The sequence below is a fragment of the Poromitra crassiceps genome (genome assembly GCF_964638095.1).
Source record: "Poromitra crassiceps genome assembly, chromosome: 8".
NCBI lineage: Eukaryota > Metazoa > Chordata > Actinopteri > Beryciformes > Melamphaidae > Poromitra > Poromitra crassiceps.
The window spans coordinates 29,212,223-29,238,571 of NC_139629.1; the positions used below are offsets into that span (position 1 = coordinate 29,212,223).

General features: G+C 43.7%; 2 protein-coding genes and 1 pseudogene across 3 annotated transcripts in view; all 3 read right to left on the bottom strand.

The window, feature by feature from the left end:
- Positions 1-2,919: 2,919 nt before the first annotated feature.
- LOC310781835 (ubiquitin-conjugating enzyme E2 J2 pseudogene) lies at positions 2,920-3,639 on the bottom strand (annotated as a pseudogene). The gene has a single exon. The product of its transcript is annotated as a ubiquitin-conjugating enzyme E2 J2 pseudogene (transcript).
- A 3,360-nt stretch (positions 3,640-6,999) lies between these two features.
- Positions 7,000-12,628, bottom strand: neurl2 (neuralized E3 ubiquitin protein ligase 2; the record flags this gene model as incomplete). Its single annotated transcript, XM_083641437.1, has 4 exons — positions 7,000-7,115; positions 8,988-9,322; positions 11,494-11,687; positions 12,410-12,628. The coding sequence occupies 4 exons, from the start codon at positions 12,626-12,628 to the stop codon at positions 7,000-7,002; spliced, it is 864 nt and encodes a 287-aa protein (XP_083497563.1).
- Positions 12,629-17,406: 4,778 nt separating this feature from the next.
- minar2 (membrane integral NOTCH2 associated receptor 2) overlaps positions 17,407-26,349 on the bottom strand; it is a gene marked incomplete at both ends in the record, with an annotated part of 11,891 nt that continues 2,948 nt past the window's right edge. The window contains 2 exons of the mRNA XM_083642196.1: positions 17,407-17,607; positions 22,263-22,511. Coding sequence (XP_083498322.1) covers positions 17,407-17,607; positions 22,263-22,511 — 450 coding nt within the window. The remainder of the gene's footprint in view (positions 17,608-22,262; positions 22,512-26,349) is intronic.

Sequence of the window (26,349 nt, forward strand, 5' to 3'; positions counted from 1 at the left end):
CCAGAGACCGCGGTGAAGTTAGTGATTCGCCAGCACGAGCAAAAACGGTTATGAACTGATATATTTTATGTATAGAATTTGTGATGTCACCAGTGATGTCACTTGAGCACTTGATGTCATCAGTGATGTCACTCAAGCAATTGTTGTGATGATGTCATCAGTGATGTCACTTAAGCAATTGTGGTGTCATCAGTGAGTGATGTCATCAGTGATGTCACTCAAGCAATTGTTGTGATGATGTCATCAGTGATGTCACTTAAGCAATTGTGGTGTCATCAGTGAGTGATGTCATCAATCAATCAATAAATCAACCAATTTAACAATCATCGCAGGGAAGAACGGGGAGAATGTAGGGAAACAGTGGATGGATAAAAACAAGAAGGAGGCGGTAATACAACATAAAGGATGCCAACTGCCATAAAACACCACAGAAGAAGAATCAATCAATCAATCAATCAATCAACTTGTATTAGCAGACTCATCAAACAACATTATAAACACACAAAACACAATAAAACTATAAAAGGCAATTATACCAATATTTCCACATGATGAGACTGGTATCGCACAGCACTAAAACCAGGATTAGTCAGCAGCAGCATGATTCAAGATTTAAGATATTTTTAATAGCAATCTAAAATTATTATATATAAAGTGCTAAGTAAAAAGTCTTTTAAAGTCGAGCTGAACCCAAAAATGACTTTTCTTTTCTTTTAGTTCAAATACCTGGGTATGCAGTGCACCTATTTAATAATGTATGCCAAAAAAATCACAATCTAATTTCTTTAGTTTTTCACACTTTTTCACATCAAAAGTTCATTTTTCAAGATTTCATTGATAACAGTAATTTACAGTTTGCTGACGTCACCTAGTACTATCAAATTTCTACCCCATTTCAACCAATCATATCACAACATGCAGCTGTCAATCAAATCTTCATTTCAGGATAATTTTCTCTTCCAAATTAAGTAGAAAATGGCGCCTAGTGCCTGTCATCTGGCAAAATTCCTATCCCATAAACTAACTACTAACTTGGCCAATTGTTAGAAACATGAACAAAAAACAAAAACTATAATCTCTAAGAATGCAAAGAAATGTAACTGGCTCGTTAAAACGCGCATTCCAGGGATATCGTATTTACAGCAGCGATAATGGCGCGCGCATCCGAGAGCTTGGTTGTCAGGGGTCGCACCTCGGAGATTCCAGGCCGACGTGCTGCACTCTCCACTCGGCAACACGAAGGCAGCTGGCTGCCTGCGGCTGGTTGAGCTCCACTCCTCCCGTCAAAAGGCTCTTCCCGAGGGGAGCGCCGCAACACACTGAATCCCACTTGATTTGGAGGCGGAACGCACCAGGATTGGCCAAAGCCAAAGCCCAGAATTGTGAACTGTTTTGCATAATACAGTAACAGCGGAGATCACTCATTCATCAGCAGCTGTTTGGCCACACGCGACATCTCTGTCCAGATGGTCCGTTTGTCGGGCAATTCTGACATGACAAGAATTCACACAAGTTCTGTGTGTGTGTGTGTGTGTGTGTGTGTGTGTGCGCGTGCGTGTGCGTGTGCATGTGCGTGCATGCGTGCGTGCGTGTGCGCGCGCGTTGTTATCCTGGGGCATATATACTGTATGTGGGAGCAGCAGACAGCAGGGTAGCCGGGTCAAGGCCAGGTTTGGTAGTAACAGAGCCAGGATCAAAGAGGAACCTGGCGCGTCTCCAGAGGGTGATTTTAATGCGCGTGTTCGAAGACGTCGGAGACCTTGTACGAAGGAGATGCAACCACTTTTCTCCTTCTGCCACCCCCCCCCTCCTCCTCCTCCCCTCGATCCCTCTGGCTGTCTCTCTCTCTCTCTCTCTGCATTCCACTCTCACTCAATCATCCAACCTCATTTCTCTCTCTCTCTCTCTCTCTCTCTCTCTCTTCCACTCCCTCTTTCCCAGCCAACCTCTTTCTCTGATCTCACTCTTCGCTGTGTGTTGTCTCTGTACCCCAGCCTCACCCCTCTCTCTCCCTCCCTCCCTCCCTCCCTCCCTCCTCCATTTTCTCTCTCCTCTCTCTCGCTCTCTCTCTCTCTCCTCAGTGCCACCCTGTAACACTGGGGCGGGCCAGACGTTTGGCACCTCCACCTCAGACAGTATGTCTGTGAGAATGGCGAGTCCGGGGCCACAGAGCCAGTGTGCCGCTCAATCTGCCAAATGCTCCCGATAATGTCTGCTGCACCTGTTCCCTGTGTTAAAGTGTCCTTTCACACTGAACAAGGCAAGAGCGGGACTGTACCACACACACTGAGAAGCTATTAGCATGCCAGTAGGGTGTGTGTGTGTGTGTGTGTCTGTGTGCGTGTGTGTGTGTAAGCGCACATGCACGTGTGCGGGCGTTCAAGCTCCAAACGCACTGGGACGCTGGTGGTGGTGTTGTATAGCCTACATTTCAGATCTGATGCTTGCAGTGCGCTATTGGGACAGAAATTGATGCGCGCCGTCAAATGATGCCCGTCAAGTTTCGCTCCCTGTGCGTTTCGGGCGTTAGGGTCGGGCGGTAATACAATAATACCGTCTATACCGTATATATTGAAATCACCCTTATCAGACGGTAATACCGTGTACCGCGATAAAATTGGTGGACGGTTTAAAGGTATGCAAAATTTGATACGGGCCCAACCCTTAGTAAGCATTTTATCACACCCTCCATTTTTCAAAATAAAAACATTGAGTGCAGGAAAAATATTCTGTTGTTCCTTTATTGTTGGTTGGTTCATATCACAATAACAATAACAATTGTTTTCCTACAGAATTGAAATCATAATTTTCAAGAACAGAGCTGTGTAGGAGGGCATGTTTGCCAACAGCATGCCTTTCAAGTTTGGAAAACAGCCCCTTCCAGGACTGTGATGTCACTTTGCTCAATAGAAGCTTCTCTCACTCCTGGACTATGCTCCTCAGCACATACTTGACTGCGTAGGCAAATGCTGCAAAGCATAGAATCATAAGCAGGTGGACTGGAACCCCATCTAGCAGTCCATGGTTGCGATTGGCGTGCTGCAGGCCAGGGGCAGGCGCAGGGCTAGTGTTGCGGGCGCTTCTTCTTCTGCGGTGCTTCTCCTTCTTCTGCAGCTTCTTTCTTTCTTTCTGTTTCTGCTTCATCTCATCGACGACGTCAGGAAACAGCTCACAGAACACTTGGTGTTTGAGGTTGTAGCCCACGCTTTGGGCGGACAGCTGTCTTTTTGTGTCGGCAGAGGTCTCGATGCTGCCGAAGGTGGGACTTTCCTCCACCATGAAGCTGAGCAGGCATGTGAGGATCGTGGATACAGACAACACGGGGTTCCATGTGTCTGGATGGAAGTCAGAAATGGACAGACATAACCTAGTATTACACTTGAATCTCCCGTTTGGTGTTATGATGTAGATACTGGGTGGTTTAAAAGGGTATTCCTGGGGGAATATGAGTTTTCCGTGGTAATATCCTCCTTCATATGGCGTTTTCTCAGGACCTCTAATAACATAGTGCCATTGTAAGATGTTGTCAGGGCGAGGTTCTGCACAGATGTAAGGAGCAGGGTCTCTTTTGATCCTAAGGTAATCCTGCTGCAGTCGCCGAGTGGCTGTGGTCAGACCTTTCTTATTTCCGTTGTCCATCTCTCCAGAGACCGCGGTGAAGTTAGTGATTCGCCAGCACGAGCAAAAACGGTTATGAACTGATATATAATTTATGTATAGAATTTGTGATGTCACCAGTGATGTCACTTGAGCACTTGATGTCATCAGTGATGTCACTCAAGCAATTGTTGTGATGATGTCATCAGTGATGTCACTTAAGCAATTGTGGTGTCATCAGTGAGTGATGTCATCAATCAATCAATAAATCAACCAATTTAACAATCATCGCAGGGAAGAACGGGGAGAATGTAGGGAAACAGTGGATGGATAAAAACAAGAAGGAGGCGGTAATACAACATAAAGGATGCCAACTGCCATAAAACACCACAGAAGAAGAATCAATCAATCAACTTGTATTAGCAGACTCATCAAACAACATTATAAACACACAAAACACAATAAAACTATAAAAGGCAATTATACCAATATTTCCACATGATGAGACTGGTATCGCACAGCACTAAAACCAGGATTAGTCAGCAGCAGCATGATTCAAGATTTAAGATATTTTTAATAGCAATCTAAAATTATTATATATAAAGTGCTAAGTAAAAAGTCCTTTAATGTGATAATGAATTATCATTATCACTTTAAAGGGCATCAGTGATGACTGATGACATCACAATTGCTCGAGTGACATCACTAATGAGATCACAGTTGCTCAAGTGACATCACTGATGACATCACAATTGCTCGAGTGACATCACTGATGACATCACTGAGGGGGTGGAGCCACGACCGGGACAGCAGGGGGTGGAGCAACGACCGGGACAGCAGGGGGGATTGGCTAAGTACAATTGGGGAGGAAAAAAGCCAAAATGAACCTTGGACAAACTCTCAGACTGGAATGATGCTTGTTTCGCACTCTCCATCACGGGGTAGCTCCGTGACAATGCTCATAGTCATCCATTTTTTCTTGTGTTCTTACCGTAAGTGCCAGTGCTATGAAGACCAGAGATGGTACATTATGACAAGGAGTGCAGACAAGTACGTCAAGCATGGGGTAGAGTTATAGGAACTGGAACTGGATTTGCTTGGAGTCCATTGGGCGCCAACAATCTCTAACCTCTAGACTCTGTCCAATAATCAAGCTTGTGACACACAGAAAGCCAATTTTGTCATTCTTTTTTGGAACTGACAACTTTCTTGAACTTCCTAAATTAGCCTGATGCGGTGTGTCTGTGTGTGTGTGTGTGTGTGTGTGTGTGTGTGTGTGTGTGTGTGTGTGTGTGTGTGTGTGTGTGTGTGTGTGCGTGCGTGTGTGCGCGCGCGCGCGTGTCTGTGTGTGTGCGTGCGTGTGCGCGTGTGTATGTAAACCCCAACTGTCTGGTATTGATTTGCTGGTTAAAGTCGAGCTGAACCCAAAAATGACTTTTCTTTTCTTTTAGTTCAAATACCTGGGTATGCAGTGCACCTATTTAATAATGTATGCCCAAAAAATCACAATCTAATTTCTTTCGTTTTTCACACTTTTTCACATCAAAAGTTCATTTTTCAAGATTTCATTGATAACAGTAATGTACAGTTTGCTGACGTCACCTAGTACTATCAAATTTCTACCCCATTTCAACCAATCATATCACAACATGCAGCTGTCAATCAAATCTTCATTTCAGGATAATTTTCTCTTCCAAATTAAGTAGAAAATGGCGCCTAGTGCCTGTCATCTGGCAGAATTCCTATCCCATAAACTAACTACTAATTTGGCCAATTGTTAGAAACATGAACAAAAAACAAAAACTATAACCTCGCGCCAGGATTGGCCAAAGCCAAAGCCAAGAATTGTCAAATAAAATCATCGACATGATACTATGACCTAGCCTAGGTAAACCCAGCCCCCACGTGACCTGCTCTCTCAGTTCCCAGTCACTAGCACATAGTGACTGAGAACAGGTCTGAGAGCAGGTCACGTGGGGGATGGGTTTACCCAGGCTAACTATGACCCGCCTCTCAACCTGTCATCTTAGACAAACTATGTTTTCTGTCTGAAACGGACCCATATGCACGTGACGAACGGGTTCAGTTCGACTTTAAATCAAATGCTACGAATACTCAGGTGTATTTGTGAGTGTCAGGTGTGCCTACACGAGTCAAATATACTGAGTACATTCCTGTGTGCCCTGCAGTCATTTCTGTTGCCTATTACCAGAGATACACCACACACATGTTCATGTTGTTTACCAGAGATACACCACACTCGTTCATGTTGTTTACCAGAGATACACCACACACACGTTCATGTTGTTTACCAGAGATACACCACACACACGTTCATGTTGTTTACCAGAGATACACCACACACACGTTCATGTTGTTTACCAGAGATACACCACACACACGTTCATGTTGTTTACCAGAGATACACCACACACACGTTCATGTTGTTTACCAGAGATACACCACACACACGTTCATGTTGTTTACCAGAGATACACCACACACACGTTCATGTTGTTTACCAGGGATACACCACACACACGTTCATGTTGTTTACCAGGGATACACCACACACACGTTCATGTTGTTTACCAGAGATACACCACACATACGTTCATGTTGTTTACCAGAGATACACCACACACACGTTCATGTTGTTTACCAGAGATACACCACACACACGTTCATGTTGTTTACCAGAGATACACCACACACACGTTCATGTTGTTTACCAGAGATACACCACACACACGTTAATGTTGTTTACCAGGGATACACCACACACGTTAATGTTGTTTACCAGAGATACACCACACACACGTTCATGTTGTTTACCAGAGATACACCACACACACATTCATGTTGTTTACCAGAGATACACCACACACACGTTAATGTTGTTTACCAGGGATACACCACACACACGTTCATGTTGTTTACCAGAGATACACCACACACACGTTCATGTTGTTTACCAGAGATACACCACACACACGTTCATGTTGTTTACCAGAGATACACCACACACACGTTCATGTTGTTTACCAGAGATACACCACACAAACGTTAATGTTGTTTACCAGGGATACACCACACACACGTTCATGTTGTTTACCAGAGATACACCACACACACGTTCATGTTGTTTACCAGAGATACACCACACACACGTTCATGTTGTTTACCAGAGATACACCCTTGATGGTACGTGTTCTACCAGGTGAGCTACCGGGACGCCCCATTGTCAAAAATGTTAACACTTTCAGCTTTACTGTCAAATCGATTTACTAATCTGTCTTTGTACTGAAACAGAGTTCCACTGTAAAAATATTTTTGTCTTGTTTTAATGGGGAAACAGTTCATAAAGGATGCTGTTTGTGTCCATTGCAGGTCCAGACATCACTACTCATATTTGCAGAGGTGTTTGAGTCTCTCTGGCAGCTCCAACCAGTCAATAGCCATCCTGTGGACTATATGCTTCTGTATGGCCTTCCTACATAACGTCTGTAAGGAGGAAACTGGAGAGAGAGAGAGAGAGAGAGAGAGAGAGAGATACAGAGATACAGAGAGAAAGAGTTAAGGTTGATTTATGGTAAGGCACTCAACGTTTTTGATAAGTGTCTCTCGACAGAAATGAAAGAGTCGCTCGCTGTTTTTAATTCGTACTTCGGCGAAAGATGTCAGTCGTCTCCATGGTACTAGGGTGAAATTTACATCCAGATCTTGCCCCCCCTACTCTTTGACTGCAAAAATTGTGGACGTGGGCCGACATTACTGTCTGTCAGAGGCTCTCGCAGGCTCATTTTTATACCTAGAGTTAAGAGAATAGTATCATAATGAAACTAGAAGACCTAAGACATCCATTGGTACCGACCATGTCATGCTAGCTGGTTGGGAAGTAATGTGTGAATAATAATAAATAAATAATAAATAGATTTAGGCAAAATTTTGGCAAGGAAAAAACAGGCATGGCCATTTTCACCTCAAGATATCTGAATAAGAATGGGTTCTATGGGTACCCACCAGTCTCCTCTTTATGCTAATCTCATGCCAAAAATAAAAATAAAAATAAAGAAAATGCAGTTTTTGCATGCAGCACATGTGTTATTTCCGCCTATTCTATTTTAATATTTCTGTATACTAGAGACCCTAAACAGTCTTGGAATGCGGCCTCGCCCGCCCTTCAGCTCGACCACTGTGCGGCCTCTCCTGCTCTCATGACATCACTGATGATGTCACAACTTCACATCACTGATGACATCACAATTACTCTTATGACATCACTGATGATGTCGCAAGGCCTATCACAATGCACGATTGCTCACGTGACATCACTGATGACATCGCTTCCAGTTGAGTGACATCACGTCCGGGACAAAATTGAAACAGAGAGAGAACAGAGATTGCCCACTTGCCCCTCTTATTATAGATTTCAAGAAAAGTGACAGCAGTGTAGAACTTACAGTAAGCTAGTGTAGAAGTGAGTGACTAAGCTAATAACCAGAGCAGCACAAATAATTGACAAAAATCTCTAAATAAATATACCGTATTTACCCTAATGAGAAAAGGAGCAAATATTGATGGTTAAAACTGAATAATGACATCACAACAGTCTAACCCTAATGTTAATTTAAAATGAGATATTCCTCTAAATCTGGCTTCAAATGACCATTTTAGAATTTTCGCCGGCGGCCAAATGTTGCCCCCTCCGAATTTTGGCTTGCATGACGCCCCTGTCTGTAGCCTATCTATCTACCTGTTCTCGCTCCTCTCTTCAGATAATCCTTCCTCCAGACCTCCACTCCACCCACACCGAGTCTGTTTTCCCCAGGGAGGAAGCTGGGCCGGCCCGGGCAGGCTGGCTGTCAGGCACCGCTACACTGACGGAACTCTCTCTCTAACCAATCGCAATGCGCGACAAAATATGACTGTGTCCGCGACATAACAAAATCCTCCATGTACGTGAAAGCAAAGAAGTGTCAAGAGACCGTTTTTTCTGTCGCTAAAGGTGTCATATCTGTCGAGAGATTGTTTCAAAAGTGTCGAGCGACGAGGCATAATTATGTTTTTAAAGGAACACTCCACCGATTTTCAAACAACTTTGCATCATTACAAAATGTATATCCAAAACTGTAAACCGTTTTGCAGACATTCATTTAGTTTGAGTTGATTTGAGTGAAGTTGTGGACCAGTGATGTCATTTGTACACAAAAGACATCACTGGTCCACAACTTCACTCAAATCAACTCAATAACTGTCGAACTAGATGAATTTCTGCAAAACTGTTTACAGTTTTCAGATATACTACCGATTTTGTAATGATGCAGAGTTTGTTTAAATTTGGCGGCGTGTTTCTTACTCCACCTGGACAATGACAGCTTTGTACTCACATCCATACTCCACCTGGACAATGCGGACACACTTGGTTGCAGCGAAGACGTCCACAACGGCGTACAGAGGCTGGATGGTGGGGATCCCCTTGGCAGAAGCTCCCATGTCCTCCCCGTTGATGATGATGTGCATGTCAGCCAAGCCTTGGCCCTTAGGCACGTACAGCACTCCTATCCGGCTGCGTCGGGCCGTCGGGGGGAGGGCGTTGGTCTTATACAAGTCATCCAAAATGTGGCTGAAGCGCCCGGGGCGGCTGCGCCCCACCAGCTTGTCTCTGGGGATCCGCATGTTGTCGATGTACAGGTGAGAGTCCGTGAAGAAAGTCTTGGGTTTGCTGTTGGCAGAGGTGGCGAGAGTACTGAGAAACCATTTAAGTGCAAGTATTGTTACTTTAGTGAAAATGAACTTGAGTATGTAAGTAAAATTACTAGTCCAGGAAATGACTCAAGTAAGAGTAAAAAAAAAAAGTCGCAGATTTAAAAGTACTCAAGTAAAACTATATTTAAGTTACTTCATACTGAACAGCTCATTCAGATGTGCCCAGGGCCCAAAGAGCCCAATTGGTCAGTTTAACAATTATCTCCTTTGCCACAACCTATAGAGACACTGCGTAACGCGTCATCATTCAGAAACCACGCCCAAGACGGGGGAAAACACAAACTCCTGTCCAATCCTGGCGTTCTCCTATGTCACGTGCATGGTTGCATGTTGCACCAAAAGATCGTATATACGGAAGATGAACACTCCAACTTACTTCTTGAAAGCTAGATCCACATTTTTCTTCTCGCCAATTCTCAATGGCTTCCTTGTTTTGCTCAGGAGTACAAAAAAACTTTAACTGGTGATGTTTTACATTTGTTTTCTGCGCAGCCCCACCACACAACAGCTTTTAGCTATGTTTAATTCAAGGAAAATGACGCTGGTGTGTGGAAATGAACGGAGCCTTTCCCCCGTGATGGGCGTGGCCTATTACATGCAGATGTATAGAGCTACTAGTAGAAGCAATATACATCTATATATATATACATATATATATATATATACACAATGACAGACCCTAGTAGAAGCAATATCAGAATCAGATACATCCATTTTGTAATTTGAGATTTCTGAACTAATGTGACGATGGGGAGCAATACAATTTTGTGGATCTTCTACCTGTCTAATTCAATTGGCCAGTCTTGAGCGTAATTTAGGTCGCTTTCACATAAGGTGGTGGTGGACTCGGTGCGATTCGGGGGGGTGAAGTTGCAACATTGTTGCGATTTTCATTTGGTCTGGTTCTCTTTCACACAGCAACTTGTCACAAGCGCACCAAACTTTCTAAACAATGTCACGTGGTCAAAACAGTCACTCGTCTATTGGACAGAATAGAGAAGGGAAATCTCTCCTCTTGAGCAGGCTTCTTGCCTGGCTGAGGGCTGACTGAACAATACAAGTGAATCCGCAACACACAAACCATGGAGCAACCACCTGCGATATTGGGATTTCTGGTTTTACTTTGATGTCACCCAGCGAGCACAAAACGTTTTTTCAACGTTGATTTTTAGTTGAAATCTGGGTGATATTGGGTTTGAACGTCTAAGACCTAATTTCACCCTCTTTTCAACCGGCTAAAATGCGGTTACAACGTCAACGTGTCACAAAAACACAATTTGGTTCATCATATTGTTAAAACATTTGTTGTAGCTTGGAATAGAGACAATATGATAGTGTGTGAATTGGCATTTGTCCATTTTATCGTGTAACTGAGAGTTGAAATCTGGTCTACACGAAAACTACATTTCAACGCATTTTATGTCACATGAAATATCATAAATATGGGACTATATAGGCTATGTGGTGCCAGCAAAAAGCTTCCAGGACACAACTATGGTTAATAGTTTAGCACAATACTATAAAATAATGAATTGAGTTCCTGCAGCAATGCGCATGCGCAAGTACTTAGTCGCTAGCTATACTAGCTGTGACTGACTAGACCAAAGCAAGTCTGCACCGGTCTGCACCAAGTGCGGAACGAGGTGCTCTGGGCACGCTATGTTATTGTAACAGACTGTATACGAGGCTCTGTGCTACAGTGCAAATGCTACAGTGCTGTTTTCATAGTGCGGTGTGCAAAACAAAAATCTGAATGTACTCATTTACTCAGTGTACATTTACACTGAAGTACTCAAGTAGACTCTCATTTAAATTACCCGAGTTATAGTACAAGCATAGTACAAATCCTCAAGGAGTAGGGCAGTTCCCAGGCTCTGGAACTCCCTCCCCCAAGACATCAGATACTCTCTGACCCCCTCACAGTCTTTTACACCCACCTCAAGACCCATCTCTTCTCCGTTGCCTTCTCTTAGCCCCACCCCACCCATCCTTCTGTGTCTGTTTGTCCAGTCCACTGTTTGTCTTTGTTGTCTCACTCAGTGTATAGTATTAAGTGACTTTGAGTTATAGAAAAGCACTATATACTGTAAATGCGTTGTTATTATTATTATTATTATTACTTTCCACCTCTGGCTGTTGGTGTGGTCTCCCTCTTGGTCCTCCCCCCGGCCGAGCCTCTGTCCCCCCTCCTCTCCGGCGTCGTCACCCCTCTCGTCTGCCACCTTGTTGTGGTTGCGAGTGATGGCAAAGACCCAGCTGTCTCCCAGGTCCATCAGGTTTGGGAGGGAATACTCAGGGACCACGTCTAGGTTCCCAGGGTCCTGGATGGTCAGCAGGGTAGGAAATTAGCGGGGGATTGGGGCAAAATGCCTCTAAAAAAATCTAAAATTGCCCTTGGAATTTGGATGACTGTGGCTTTTAAATGCCCCGTAAAATAAAGAGTTGAATGCTTTTCGTATTTTTACGTTATTCTGTATTTGCAAAGCTTGACTCAAAAATGCAGCTAGGCATCTGTAGACTACCTGCACAACCCCCGTCTCATACTCGTTCCGTACGTTATTACCTCAGTGACAGGCAGTGTAAGCTAGCTGGCCAGCTAGTTCACTAGCTAACGTTAACTTAAGAACATGTAGCATTTTTAATACGCTAACCACCCGCTGAGTCACGATGAGAAACAATTACCGTATATAGAAACAGTCGGTGACCCTCTCCCGCTCTGCCCAGGGTCTAAAAAAGCCGTCAAAGAGTCTACTGTTGATATATTCATGTTTTTTTGTCTTTTGCATTTGAAAAGTTTTTGCCAAGTACATTACATAACATGCCAGACAATCAACAGTGTTGTTGAGATGATAGGAAATGAGGAGTTTTAACTGTGATTGTCTATGAACTTTCAGAAATAGAATATGCTTGGATAAGAGTCATTGAATATTGGTCTGTCAGGCAAGAAATAAGGTATTTCCCAACATTTAATAAAATTGGCCTGGCCCCTGAAACATATTTCACAAGGGCAAAAAAAGCCTCTTAAAAAAAGTTAATTTCGTACCCAGGCGGTCAGGCCCACCCGCAGGTGGCCGCACCAGCCCAGCTCCTTATCCTCGATCTCCACCAGGAAGATCTCCCCGGGGTTCAGTGGCTGCTTGCTGAAACACAGCCCATTGGCGAAGCTCTCCACCCTGGTGGCCTGGGTTCCTGAGTGGTCCAGCCTCACGTTGGTGCCGTGGATGGGGTGGAACTCCATAAATTGATCAGACAAGGGCTCCATTTCTCAAAAATGCCTGCGTTTCAGCTAATTTCCTGCAGGGCCTGTCGAGCTGTGGTGAGCTCCAAGGAGATCGGGCGGCGTAGAGTTAAGTGTAGGACAGCTGTCAAAAAGTGTACTTTCCTCTTGCAGTGTTTTCTTCAGCGGAGATAGTCAGTAGCAGACAGGATCCAAACACATGGTACACGCACGCTCACCGTGACACACTAACAGCCTATCTGCTATCTGTTGGCCACTCAGCCATGCTTCGGGGTAGAGGGCTATTTTTGAAGAGCTGCATGTGTCAACAGATGGCAAGGTATGTGTGTGTGTGTGTGTGAGCTGTGGGGAGGGTTTGGGGGGAGGGGGAGTGCACATGTTGGCACCAGTGGGCTAGCAGGGGCTGTGACAGAGGCAGCCGCGGAAATGATACTGAAAGCTGTAGTTCCTTGAATGACCACTTGAGGCTGACCCCAAAGGGGAGTCGCTCCCCGTTCACGCCCATGTTAAAATGCCTGACTTTGTAACAGGATTAAACATGTTTACAGCCTGGTTCACGGCTTTGGCTTATATAGAGTAGCTAGTTTCACCTTTCATAATAATAATAATAATAATAACAATAATAATAATAATAATAATAATAATAATAATAATAATAATAATAATAATGGTAATAATAATGATAATAATAATACACTTTATTTATATAGCACTTTTCAAAACACAGTTACAAAGTGCTTTACAATAAAAACAGGCAAGAAAATGTTAAATGCACAATGAATAAAGCAGGATAAAAACCACATAAATGACCATTAAAAGACAAAAATGAATCACATTAAGAACAGAAAATAAAATGACTTCAAATGCCCTAAAATCACCAAAAAGCGGTTTTAAACAGGTGGGTTTTTAACAGTGATTTAAAAGACGAGACAGAGTTTGCGGCCCTGATCTCCTCAGGCAAGTCGTTCCAGAGGCTGGGAGCCCTGACTGCAAAAGCTCTGTCTCCTTTGTGAATTAGTCTGGACCTCGGAACAACAAATGTCAACAAGTTGTCAATCTTTCATGACAACTGTAGGGGGGTGAGTTTTTATATAACACCCGTTTAGAGTAAATTAGATGATAGAAATGTTTTGCGGGCGATACATGTGCAGTCGCCAGTGCTTCTTTTCACCTGACAGAGAGGAGTTAGCATGTGCACAGGAGGATGAGGATCACACTATTCCCTCCAGTTCCCCTCCCTCCCGAACAGGCACCCCGACAGACCAGATGAGGCATTACTGCAGCGACCAGGACTCACCCCACCGGCTTCCCACCCGCAGACACGGCCAATTGCGTCTGTAGGAGCGGCTGACCAAGCCGGAAGTACCGCTGCCGGGAATTGAACCCAGGTCTCCGCGGTGGTAGCTGAGTGCTTTTACCTCTACACTACCCAGATGCACTGAAACTGAAATGTTGTTTACAGATGGCTCTTTGGTAGCCTACTCAGTATATGTACAGTACCATGTACCATGTACATAGGCCCTTCTGTACATGGTTGGAGACCACTGTATACATGTTATTTGCCTAGCATTTTTCTTTGGCTTTATTAATTCAGATTTGTGTAATAGTAATAGTAATAGTAGTAGTAGTAGTAGTAGTAGTAGTTTATTTGACACAATGTAAAATCCACATAAAAAAGCTTCAAATGAAGACAGTTTACATACATTAACACATCTGCCGAGGATTAAGCACACAATAAAGCCAAAGGCTTATTTCCATTGTGATCCTCTACACTATTAACAATTTTACACGTACAAATGACATATATAGCCTACAGCATTTCAATACAAAAATAATGAATTCACTTCACAGCATTCCAATACAATAATTAATTTACATCATATGCAAAAAAAAAAAACTAACAAAAACAAAACAAAACATATCATAACGCGACACAATACAGGTTGCGCCAGAGCCCTACTCTGACAGACCATTTGCTAGCCACTTCTTTGTGGCACGTCTAAAACATCCCTCCTCTTCGATAAGCGTCAGAGACACAGGGAGCTTATTCCACTTGATTGCTGCCGAGTATAAAAATGTGTTTTTGTCCATTAAGGTCTTAAATCTAAAAAGAACAAAATCAAAATATCTCTGAAACAATTAAAGTAATTAGGTATTTGGGAACCTTATTATTCACAATCTTATGAGTCAGACCCAATTTGATTTGAATGACTCTTTTCTCAACTGGCAGCCAATTGAGTTGCTGAAAGAAAGCTGCACTAAGTGAGTGCGTGAGGGTATCTTTAACACCACCCTAATTAATTTGTTTTGGGCAGTCTGTAGTTTGTTTTTAATTCGCTGCGGTGTACTATTGTACCAGGAGGTGGCAGCGTAGTCAAAATGGCATTGAACTAATGCTCCAGCCAAAGTCTTGAGTGTTGCTCGATCCAACAGCTCCGATTTTCTAGCCAAAAATATCATTTTATGGCCGATTTTAATGAGGGCTTTTGTAGCCATGGCCTCCCCTGAAAGATGTTTACATCCCAGATAATTGACGGTGTCCTTGGCTAAAAATGTGTGTCTCATCTTCACCTGCATCACTGGTGCCTTACCTAACTTCACCCTGCATCACTGGTGCCTTACCTAACTTCACCCTGCATCACTGGTGCCTTACCTAACTTCACCCTGCATCACTGGTGCCTTACCTAACTTCACCCTGCATCACTGGTGCCTTACCTAACTTCACCCTGCATCACTGGTGCCTTACCTAACTTCACCCTGCATCACTGGTGCCTTACCTAACTTCACCCTGCATCACTGGTGCCTTATCTAACTTCACCCTGCATCACTGGTGCCTTACCTAACTTCACCCTGCATCCAAACAGGATGGCCTGTTTTCCCTGAGTGTCAACTGAAGCAGGAGTACTTGCTAGATGTATGATACTGTACATAAAATTGATTATTTTTTACTTTCATTTTCATTTTTTACAAATAGATGCTGCAGGTGTGAACTCAAAAACCAAAGAAATACACCGTGAGGTGTAAAAGGCTACAAAATGGTAAAATCTACAAACAAAATAGGCAATATTCTCAATAAATGAATGAGCTGTCGTCATTTAGCAGTAACAATCAGCAACAATCAGATTTGGTTCTACACTGAAGAGCCTGAGCAGAGCTGCCTGCTTGGTGGAGACCCTATGCCTAGGCAGACCCTACCAGTTGCCAGGAGAGGAGGCAGGGCTAAAATCCAAGCTTGCATCCAAATATCAACCCTATCCTCTCCTGCAGGAGCACAAACTGAATGTCAACGAGGACAGATGAGGCTGAAAAGGAGTTCTCTAGCTATCTCATTGATTTGGGGGAAGGCAAAATTCAACACGGGGAAAGTGAAGTTCAGGTCAGGTCTCCTTCAGGGTACTTGGTGAAGGACCTTAAGACCCTGGTTTCTGAGACCTTCCCTAACCTAGAAAATGTATGTAGTGACAAAGACAACCTTCTGAAAGGCACTATATAGACTAAGATACACAATACCTTCACGTCACTCTCCATACGGTATACAGTGAGCTACACTCGTCCAGTTACTTAGTACTGGGGGAAATGGTACAGACGTTCAAAGTCACCAAAAACACACATTTCTAACAGCTGAATGGATGTAGTATTCCCCCAATAGTGCCAATACTATCTTACTAACTAACTGGACGAGTGTAGCTCACTGTATACTGTATGGAGAGTGACGGTAAAGGTATTGTGTATCTTGGTTATGTGTGGGCGATATGGCAAAGGGACGAAACTCACAAAAAGTTGGCATATCCCTTTAAGTCCTTGACTCACTGACGCTGTCTGGAGTGCCTGACCATGTGACCATGTGACCATACCATCTAACTGAAAGTAGGAGCTCCAATCATGCTGCTTAGGAACATCCAAGCAGGTCCTGACCGGCACCCGGATGGTAGTGGTGCAGATGATCGACAAGGTGGTTGAATGAAAGATTTCTGTAGGGACAAACACGGTAGATCTTCCTGCCAAGAATTCCTCACCATGACAGAAGTGATGCGCTTCCCTTCACCTTCATCAGATGGCAGTTCCCAATCAGATTTGCTTTCTCTCACTTACCATCAACAAAGGTCAAGGGCAAGAGAATGACTGAGTTGGTATCTACCTACCTCAGCCAGTGTTTGCTCATGGCCAGCTCTACACAGCCTTCTCAAGGGGAAAGCGAGCCAGCAGCATGAAAGTATTTATTGAAGGTGATGAGGAGGGAATAACAGACAACATCGTGTATAAGGAGCTGCTGAAATCCTGTAGTCATACAAACATTTCCATAACTGCACCCATGGCGCATCATCTCCAGAGTCTCCAACCCAGAAATTGAGCACGAGCAGCGCACTCGATTTCTAGTACCCTTAATACGGGTTCCCACCCACAGACATGGTCAATTGTGCCTGTACGGATGCCCAACCAAGCCGGGGGGGAGCTTGAACCTATGACCCTCGTGTCGGTAAGCAGGGAATCTACCGCTGCACTACCAGACGCCTGAGGTAAGCAGGGAATCTACCGCTGCACTACCAGATGCCTGAATGTTCACTTTCTAACGACAGTGTTGGCATAGTGAGAACCAAGCCACAGTATAACCTGTGCATGTAGGCAGCCATGTTTGTGAAAAGAGCCTATTGCCAATACATTGTTCATTGTGACTGATACATAGTCACAGTTTCGTAGTTTTCTCAGTCTATACAAAGTAAAATAGAAATAGTGCAATGCATAAGATCAAATACAAAAGGTGATATCCTAAATACATGGCATGGCAATTATACTTCCATCAATCAATTTGCCTTTTTTGTAACCACAACCGGCACTGTAACGATAACAATGATTACACAAATACACAAAATCACTGAAGCAAGTATTTTACAGAGTTTTTTCCTTCTATGCTCTGCTTCTTTCTTCTTTAACAATGAGTCAAATCCAGGCGTGTAGAGATCCTCCAGCCAAAAATCTAAATCTTTTGCAGTCTTCTCTTCCTCCTGTAAAGAACAAGAACATAGGAACTATGAAACTCCAACCAGTATGAATAGGTATTGTGGTGCTTATTAATACATAGCCGGAACTACTTTCCTGACAAAACCGTACTGTGAGTTCCGGTGCGAGTACCGGACCTGCTCGGCTCGGGGGTCTACGACTACAGATGAAGTTAAACTCTCACAACATTTATTTTCAAAAAGTAAGTCTCATGTTTATGAGAAATGGTCTTGTAAATTTGAATCGTGATCATTGCATGTTTGTATCATTCACATTTTGAATGTATTCATGTTCCCAAATGTCTGATAACATCAGTAGCTTAGCTAGTTAGCTAATCTAAAGCTGTTGGACATTTTGCCCACGTTAATCCCACGTGCCCGACATACAGCCAATCACAATGCATGCCTCAGCCGATCTGGTAGGCGAGCAGATCTTACACCCACACCGGCTATCCTATTTGCTTGGAAAATTACAATGTCTCCTAATTTTGCATTATTATTTCACAACAGTACAAAAGAGTACATAAGAGCGTTTTGGCGCTGTGGGAATGTGTATTTGGTGATTGGGTGGTGAGCACTTCTGTTCTGGAATTTGCTCACAAACTCCCTTATTGTCAATATAGAAAGCTATACATCCCCTGAATGCGCCAGGTCTCTAGTTTGTGGTTGTAAAGTTTCATGATGTGATATAAGCATCTTATCAGCATCTACAGGTGGAAACTAGCCCTTGGGCTATAACCTGGCATATTTACTGTACGGCTGTACTGTTCATTAATGTGCAATGTCCCATTCTTTAAATAAATGAATCTGAATCTGAATCTTCACTCCCTCTGGAGCATCTGAAAGACAGTAATGTCGGCCGCGGACGAGGTGTAGAAAATCTGGGACATTTTTGGGGACAGCTCCAGCCGGGGACAGGTCACCAAAAACGGGGACTGTCCCTGAAAATCGGGGACATCTGGTCACTAACACAACTAGCAGAAGGAGCGGGTCACTACTTTTCTACTGCACGCACAGAGAAGAGAGGGGCATATATCTTCTCGTCTTACTGGCAAATAGGAGGATCTCCCAAAATGTTGGTGTGTTGCTTTAAAGACCCTGGCAAGCAAACTGCACCAAAGCCTTAAAGGTCTTATGTGACTTATTGTAAGCCTCAAAACATTAGTTTCAACTCAAATCCTAAATATCACCATTTCCCTGCTTTCACTGTTTGCTGAGGCAGGGTATGAAGTGTGGGCGGTGCTTATGACTCCAAACTGACTACCATCTGCCGTCACATGGGGATATCCAATCATAAAGTAGCTTGCGGTTGTCCGTTCTTACAAAACCTTCGTGCCCCCGCAGCCCGCTCAGAAGCCCCCCCTTCCGCTTGAGGGGGGGCCCTGCAGAGATGAATAGCCCAGGGGCCCATGAAGTGTAAAATCGGCCCTGTGCAGACACACACATCGCGTTTCTTTAAATGCATGTTTCAAAAGTCTGATCGTGGCAGTTCTTTGTATGTACATTAAACACATAATAGGCTCATGTTTTTGTATCTGTTGGTGGGCTATTTATTTTCGATGATTTTACGACATTTATATGGGTCTCGGAACACACACACACACACACACACACACACACACACACACACACACACACACACACACACACACACGACCCGCCCACACACTCCTAGCAGAGAAAGGCACAGTTGAATCGCATTGAGAACATAGAGATTGCAGCTCCTAATTTTACATACTTGGCGACATTCAATTCAGTTCAAATTTGACTGGTTGGTTAATAATACATTTTCCTGGGGTGTGACGAACTCAAAACACATTTAATGTTGGTTTCCAGGGACTTTAAGCATCACAGTTTTCAAATCAGTTTGAGAGGTTGTGATTGGAGGTGGAGTTGTTCTGTGTTGTTGGAGGTATAGTGGCTCTGTCATCAACAGCTAATCTATCTCCTGCATTAACTGGCAGGCGGAAGGCATTGATAAGGTGAGAAGGAACCAGTGACCAGTGAGTCCAATTAGCAGTGATTGGGGTAATAACATTCAGGACCTACACACTGCCAGGATGCTAAAGCGATCTTGGAAAATCATGGCCAATCCCTCCCACCCAGGTCATAAACTTTTTAAGGCCATGGAAGAAGACTGATGTCTGTCTGGCAGTACCAGAACCTCTCGTCACAGCTTCTTCTCAACTGCCATCTGCCTCTTCAATAAGACTCGAAAGTCCCCCAAACCCCCCCCCCCCCCCCGGACATTATCCCATGCACATTAACCTACCCCACCTACCCCCCCCCCCCCCACACACACACACACACACACACACACATTATACATCACTTTAAAGGACTTTTACTTTGCACTTTATAATTTGAGATTGTTTTCTGTTTTGTTCCATCTTCTGCTGCTGATCGCTGTGCTGCATACTTGCACTATGTCAAATTCCTCGTTTGTAATCTAATTACTCACTATGGCTATTAACACGTTCACTGCCGTGGACGAGTTAACTCGTCAAAAAAACAACAACAGTTGACTGCCGTCGACATGTTAACACGTTCACTGCCAATGACGAGTTGACTCGTCAAACACAATCCAACCGTTCACTGCCAATGACGAGTTGAGACGTCAAAAAAAAAAAATATATTTTTTTGACGGTGCTACGTGGATCAATGCCCCCCACGTCTCCTATAAAAATATTGGAAGTATTGAATGTGTATAATCTATTTTACCGACCAACTAAGTGGCGACAGTGCTCTCCCGACAGAGAGAAAGCCAACCAAAAACAGCCGCGGGAGGAAGCCATTCTCAAGGAAATGGCTTGGCGATTTTACAGTCATCAGTCACCAGACTCGCCCGAGAGCGGCCGCGCCAGCAGCAGCACACCGAGAGCGGAGAGCGGTGCTGGCGTGGGAGATTGCAAATTTGCATAATAGATTATGGGTGAAACACACTTTGAAACACCCGCAGAAAGGCCAGAATCGCACGCATTCCGAAAACCCAGAAACGAACGAGCCTCATTCTCATACTGTAGGCGAAAATGCTTTCACGCTGCTGCACACGGGCGCACAACGGTGGGGGGTTCCAAAAATAGACTGGGTGGGCAGCATAAAGCCTAGAATCGCACAAAGCTTCATCAAAGCTCTCAACCGAAAATCCAAGAAACGATTGAGCCCCATCCACAGTCCACACTCGCCACACTCGCCGACGAGGGGCCGCCAGAGAGGGAGGCTGCTCACTGCTCAGACAGGCAGGAGAAACTGGCTTGTGACAAACGCCACCAGACACGCCCACGGAGGGAGGAGTTTGAAGGAGAGGGTGTTCAGAACTATATTGTTCAGATGTCTGATCTCTCACTGATGCCAAAAATAAATGGTTAAAGTGACTGTTCTGCCTGTTTGATTGAATTTCACAAAACTGCGATTATCTCAGCTTCCTGTCTCAGACGCTGAAACCATGCTGTACTCAACGGCTAATATCTACATAACTACTAACTCTACAAACTAACTCTTTTAGACAGAGAAAGCACACATTCTATTAGTACTTTTGTGAACTTTGTGTTCACAAAGTCCAAGCAGAAAATTATCCTCGGCTCTTGTAAAATGAGCCAGAATCCTCAAAAAACGGCTTGGCAGAAGCTACCTACAGTAAAAAAAAAAACGTCTGGCAGTGAATGTGTTAACTCGTAAAAAAAAAAAAAAAAAAAATTTGACGGTGGGACGTTGATCAAAGCCCCCTACATCTCCTATAAAAATATGGGAGCCACCGAACGTGTACAACCCATTCCACCGAACCACTAAGTGAAGACAGTGCTCTCCAGACTAGAGAAAGCCGAGCAAAAACAGCAGGAAAAAGCGTGAGCGAAAGCATGGCGAAAACGCTTTCGCGCTGGGAGCTGGCGCACAACGGTGGGGGATTCCAAAAATAGACTCTGGGTGCAACACACTTTGAAACACGTAGCAGAAAGCCCAGAATCGCATGCAGCTTCATCAAAGCTCACAACCGAAACCCCAGAAACGAACGAGCCCGATCCAGACTCACCCGACGAGTGGCCGCCAGGCAGCACAGACAGGCAGCAGAGACTCGCCTGTGATACATGCTGCAGAGCCACCAGAGACACACCCACGGAGGGAGGAGTTTGAAGGAGAGGGGGGTGGGGGTGCTGTTATATTGGAGGAAATTACTGTTCAGAACTATTGTTTAGATGTCTGATGTCTCACTGATGCCAAAAATAAATGGTTAAAGTGACTGTTCTGCCTGTTCTATCGAATTTCACAAAAAGGCATTTATCTCAGCTTTCCTTCTCAGACGCTGGAACCATGCTGTATTCAACTGCTAATGCCTACATAACAGAACATGATAAAAACTAACTCTTTTAGACAGAGAAAGCACACATTCTATTAGTTCTTTTGAGATATTTTGTGTTCACAAAGTCCTAGCAGAAAATAATCCTCTGCTCTTGAAAGATGAGCCAGAATCCTCAAAAAAACCCTTGGCAGAAGCTACCTACTGTATTGGAAAAACTGTTGGCAGTGAATGTGTTAAAATAAATCTTGAATCTTGAATAGGTTGCAATGCATAGAGCCACATGCTACTAGCATGACCAAATTCTGTATGCTTTTTTTTCCCCTTTCCCATTCTTCACTGTCTGAAGTCAAATGACCCAAATGACCTTGAAATAGTGTGCAAGGTTGCCATGAAGTGTCTGTCTGTCGTACTCCTGGATGGTCCAAGAGGGCTTGGACTTCTCTGTGTCTCCCGTGTCCAGCGTCCTGATGTCCATGTAGAGCGGGTTCCTTTTAACGTTAGGCTCGAATGTGACCGGAGTGATGTGCTTCTCCAGATATCTGTCCACAAACACCACAGGAGGAGCCTCTGGTGATGGAGGTGACCTGTTTTCACTCAATACCATTCGCTCCCTCTGTGGAGGTAAAGAGAGAGAACTGAATTACCATCTAATTTCATGGTTTCCACATTTACAAGGATAAAACATTACTATGCAGCCTAAAGTTTACAATGATTTCAATGCATTTGGTGTTTTCATAAAAAAAATGCTTTTTAAGTTTAATATCTTTGGTGTTTTGGAGAGAAAATGTTATTCCATTTCTTCTAGAGAAATAGATATAGGGTATAAAATGCTGCTACTGTGAAATTATTTAACTAATTAACCTATGACCGTTACATAACAGTCATGAACCTTTTTGAATATCTTCATAAGCCTTGTTCACACCTGACACTTAACATAAGCAGAACTGAAGCGAGGCAGGCTCAAGCTGAGCTGATGCTTAACCGATCACACAAGAAGCCTTCTCGTTTCGAGAGGGGGTTGTAGCCATTTCAGTGGTCTGTACAGACCATTGGTCTGTACCACTAGGGGGTCCTAAAGTGAATGGTCCGGACCAGTTGGTGTGGTCTGTCACTGTACCACGGACCACTGGTCTCTACCACTAGGGGTGCTAAAGCTATGGTCCGGACCTGTTGGTGAGGTCGGTCAGTGTTCCCTCTGGTCTTAATGCATGGTCAGTGGTCAGTGGACGGACGTACGTACGTATGTCCGTCCGTACATCCATCCGTCCGATATCTGAGGAACGCCTTGACGGAATTTCATCACATTTGCCTCAAACGTCGACTTGCACGCCCGGATGAACTGATTAGATTTTAGTGATCAAAGGTCAAGGTCACTGTGACCTCTCGAACGCCATTTTCAAGCTCGTTAACCCAATATCTCAGGAACGCCTTGATGGAATTTATTTAATCTTGGCGTTATTATTGATTCCGATCTCAACTTTAACTCCCACATTAAGTCAATCAGAAAATCCAGTCCAGACAGGATCTAGAAAAACTAATTCACGCCTTCATTAGACTACTGCAATAGCCTTTTCTCTGGTCTCTCCAAAAAAGAACTTAGGCAACTTCAGCTCATTCAGAATGCTGCTGCTAGAGTTCTAAGGAAGCTGATCATATCACTTCAGTTCTTAAGTCCTTACACTGGTTGCCAGTGTGTCATAGAATAGATTTTAAAATACTGTTATTAGTCTATAAATCACTTAATGGCCTAGGCCCAAAATACATAGCTGAATTGCTCCCACGCTACGAACCGTCTAGAACTCTTAGGTCAGCAGGGTCCAGCTTATTAACTGTCCCTAGGATCAAATCAAATCATGGGAAGGCCGCATTTACGCACTATGCTTCTGCTAGCTGGAACAAATTGCCTGAAGACCTCAGATCTGCCCCAACCTTACTTACTTTTAAAAATAGACTAAAGACTTTTATGTTTACCGTCGCTTTTAACTGCTGACAGCTGTTTCTCAATCACTATTATACAATTGGTTTTAAAACATAGATGATTGCAATTACTGCTAAAAGCTGCAGGTCTGGGGGATGGTTCCGTAATACGGATATACTCACAAGAGGGTGAGGTGATGCGTCAGGAGGGACGCACGCGTAAGGGGAGCTTAAAAGAGGACACCGTACCCAGACCTGAGTTTTATGTGTGTGTAGTCATGTTTCTTATATAGTATGTTGGGGGACTAAATATAGATAAATTGATTTATTCTATTATGCAAACCCAATGAGTCCTCTATAAGTTTTTAGCTCTTTTTGCAACTGCTGCGCCTGTTGCTTAACTCATTGAGTGCCAAGGACGTCGATCGACGTCAAAGTAAATAGTGACGTAGAGTGCCAAGGACGTCGATCAACGTCAAATGCGTTTTTTGACGGTGGGACGTGGATCAAAGCCTCCTGCATCTCCTGTACAAATATTGTAGCTATTGAAGGTGTATAACCTATTTTACGGACTCATTAGGTGGTGACAGTGCTCTCCAGATTAGAGAAAGGTCTGGAAAACAGCAGGAAAAAGCCCCGTGATCAAAGAGAAACCGCTCATGCTGCAGCCAGAGCCATATAGATTGCTCTGTCTGCAGCTGACGTTGGCTGCGAACAGGAGTCAATCCGCGCCCACAACTGAGCCTCTCTGCCTCTGTCTGTCTGTCTGCATAGTTTCTCCACACGATTAGCCGCCAGAAAGGCAGCACCCGACGCCGAAGGGCCAAACCTTTCCCTGCAGTCCGGTGTGGCATTTCCGTGTCGCGCTGGGAGCCGGCGCACAAAAACGGAGCGTTCCGAAAATAGACTGGGTGCGTGTTAGGCTGTGTGTTAGTGTGGGGAGGAGTTTGCAGCTGAGGGGGGGAGAGGGGGGTGGGGCACACAGGGCACCACACAACTACACCACGTCACTACATCAGAAAATATTAGCTTCAGACTCAGTGAATGTGCTTGAAATGCTTCATTTCACAAAAGGCGGAATAACTCAGCTTCTAATTTGAAACGTGTCTTTTTGCTCAAAACAACCTATCTTCTCCGGCTCATAACTAAAGAACGGAAAATGGTATCAATAAACTTCTTTTTTGCAGATGATAGAAGAGAGTCTCATCGTTCTTTGTGCGTGTTCGGTGTTTACATAGTAATATCACACAATATTCTGTGGGCCTCGAGAAATCACTGAAAACGCTCTGAAACTCTGGCACTGGGAGCGTCCGTTCTCCAAAAGTGGCTGGCACTCAATGAGTTAATGCACTTTTTATACTATTTTTTAAAGTTTTGTTGGGATGCTTTTAAATGTCAATTTTATTCTCTTCTTTTATTCTTTTATTTTCCTGTCAACCATTTTATGTGAAGCACTTTGAATTGCCTCTGTGTATGAAATGTGCTATACAAATAAACTTGACTTGACTTGAATTTGCCTCAAACATCCACTTGGACTCAGGAATGAACTGATTCGATTTTGGTGGTCAAAGGTCAAAGTTCAAGCTCACTGTGACCTCACGACTGCTCGTTTCATGCTCGTTAACACGATATCTCAAGAACGCCTTGACGGAATTTCATCAAATTTGCCTCAAACCTCCACTTGGACTCAAGGATGAACTGATTAGATTTTAGTGGTTAAATGTCAATGTTCAAGGTCACTGTGACCTCATGAACCTCATTTCTAAGCTCTTTAATGCGATATCTCAGGAACGCCTTGACAGAATTTCTTCAAATTTGCCTCAAACGTCGTCAATTAGAAATTCTTAGGCCGGTAGGCTCCACACACGACATAAAATATAAGACAAGGACCAAAAAAAAGCATAAATATATTAAACATGGCATAAAAAAACAGAAAACACACAAGAGCATCGGAATATAAATATCAAATAGAGTCAGAAGGCAGTAAATACAATGAAGAAACACGAGCAATGGGAGTGCAAGGTGCTACAATGGCAATGAAGTTGCAAGAGGTAGCAATAGTTAGGCTACTGGTAGCCCCAAGACTGCAAAGAGGGTAAAGATGAGACTGTTTGGTCTATCATTCAGATAACTGTGAAGCAAAATATATATGAAGCAAATACATAGTTTCATATTATTTTACAACGATAGAATCAGAGTTAAGTCTGCACATGGGATTTAATCAATAGTAAAAGTGCACCCACTGCACTTTCAAATGGCTCATTTCAAATTAGACAATCTGTTAGCACTGCATCATTTCATAACAGATGCATTGTGATGCAGCTATTGCCTGTTATATTTTTTCTACTTATACTTTGATCATTCATTCATAAAATACAAATGTTTCTTGCTGCCTCGTGTGTTAAATGTGTAGCGTAATATCAGTTCCATCGTAATACATTTAAGTGACAGGATTCTCTGTGAACACAGCAACATGCATGCATTATAGATTAGGTGTGATCCCGTGTCACACTTGTGTTTTTTAATGAGCGCTT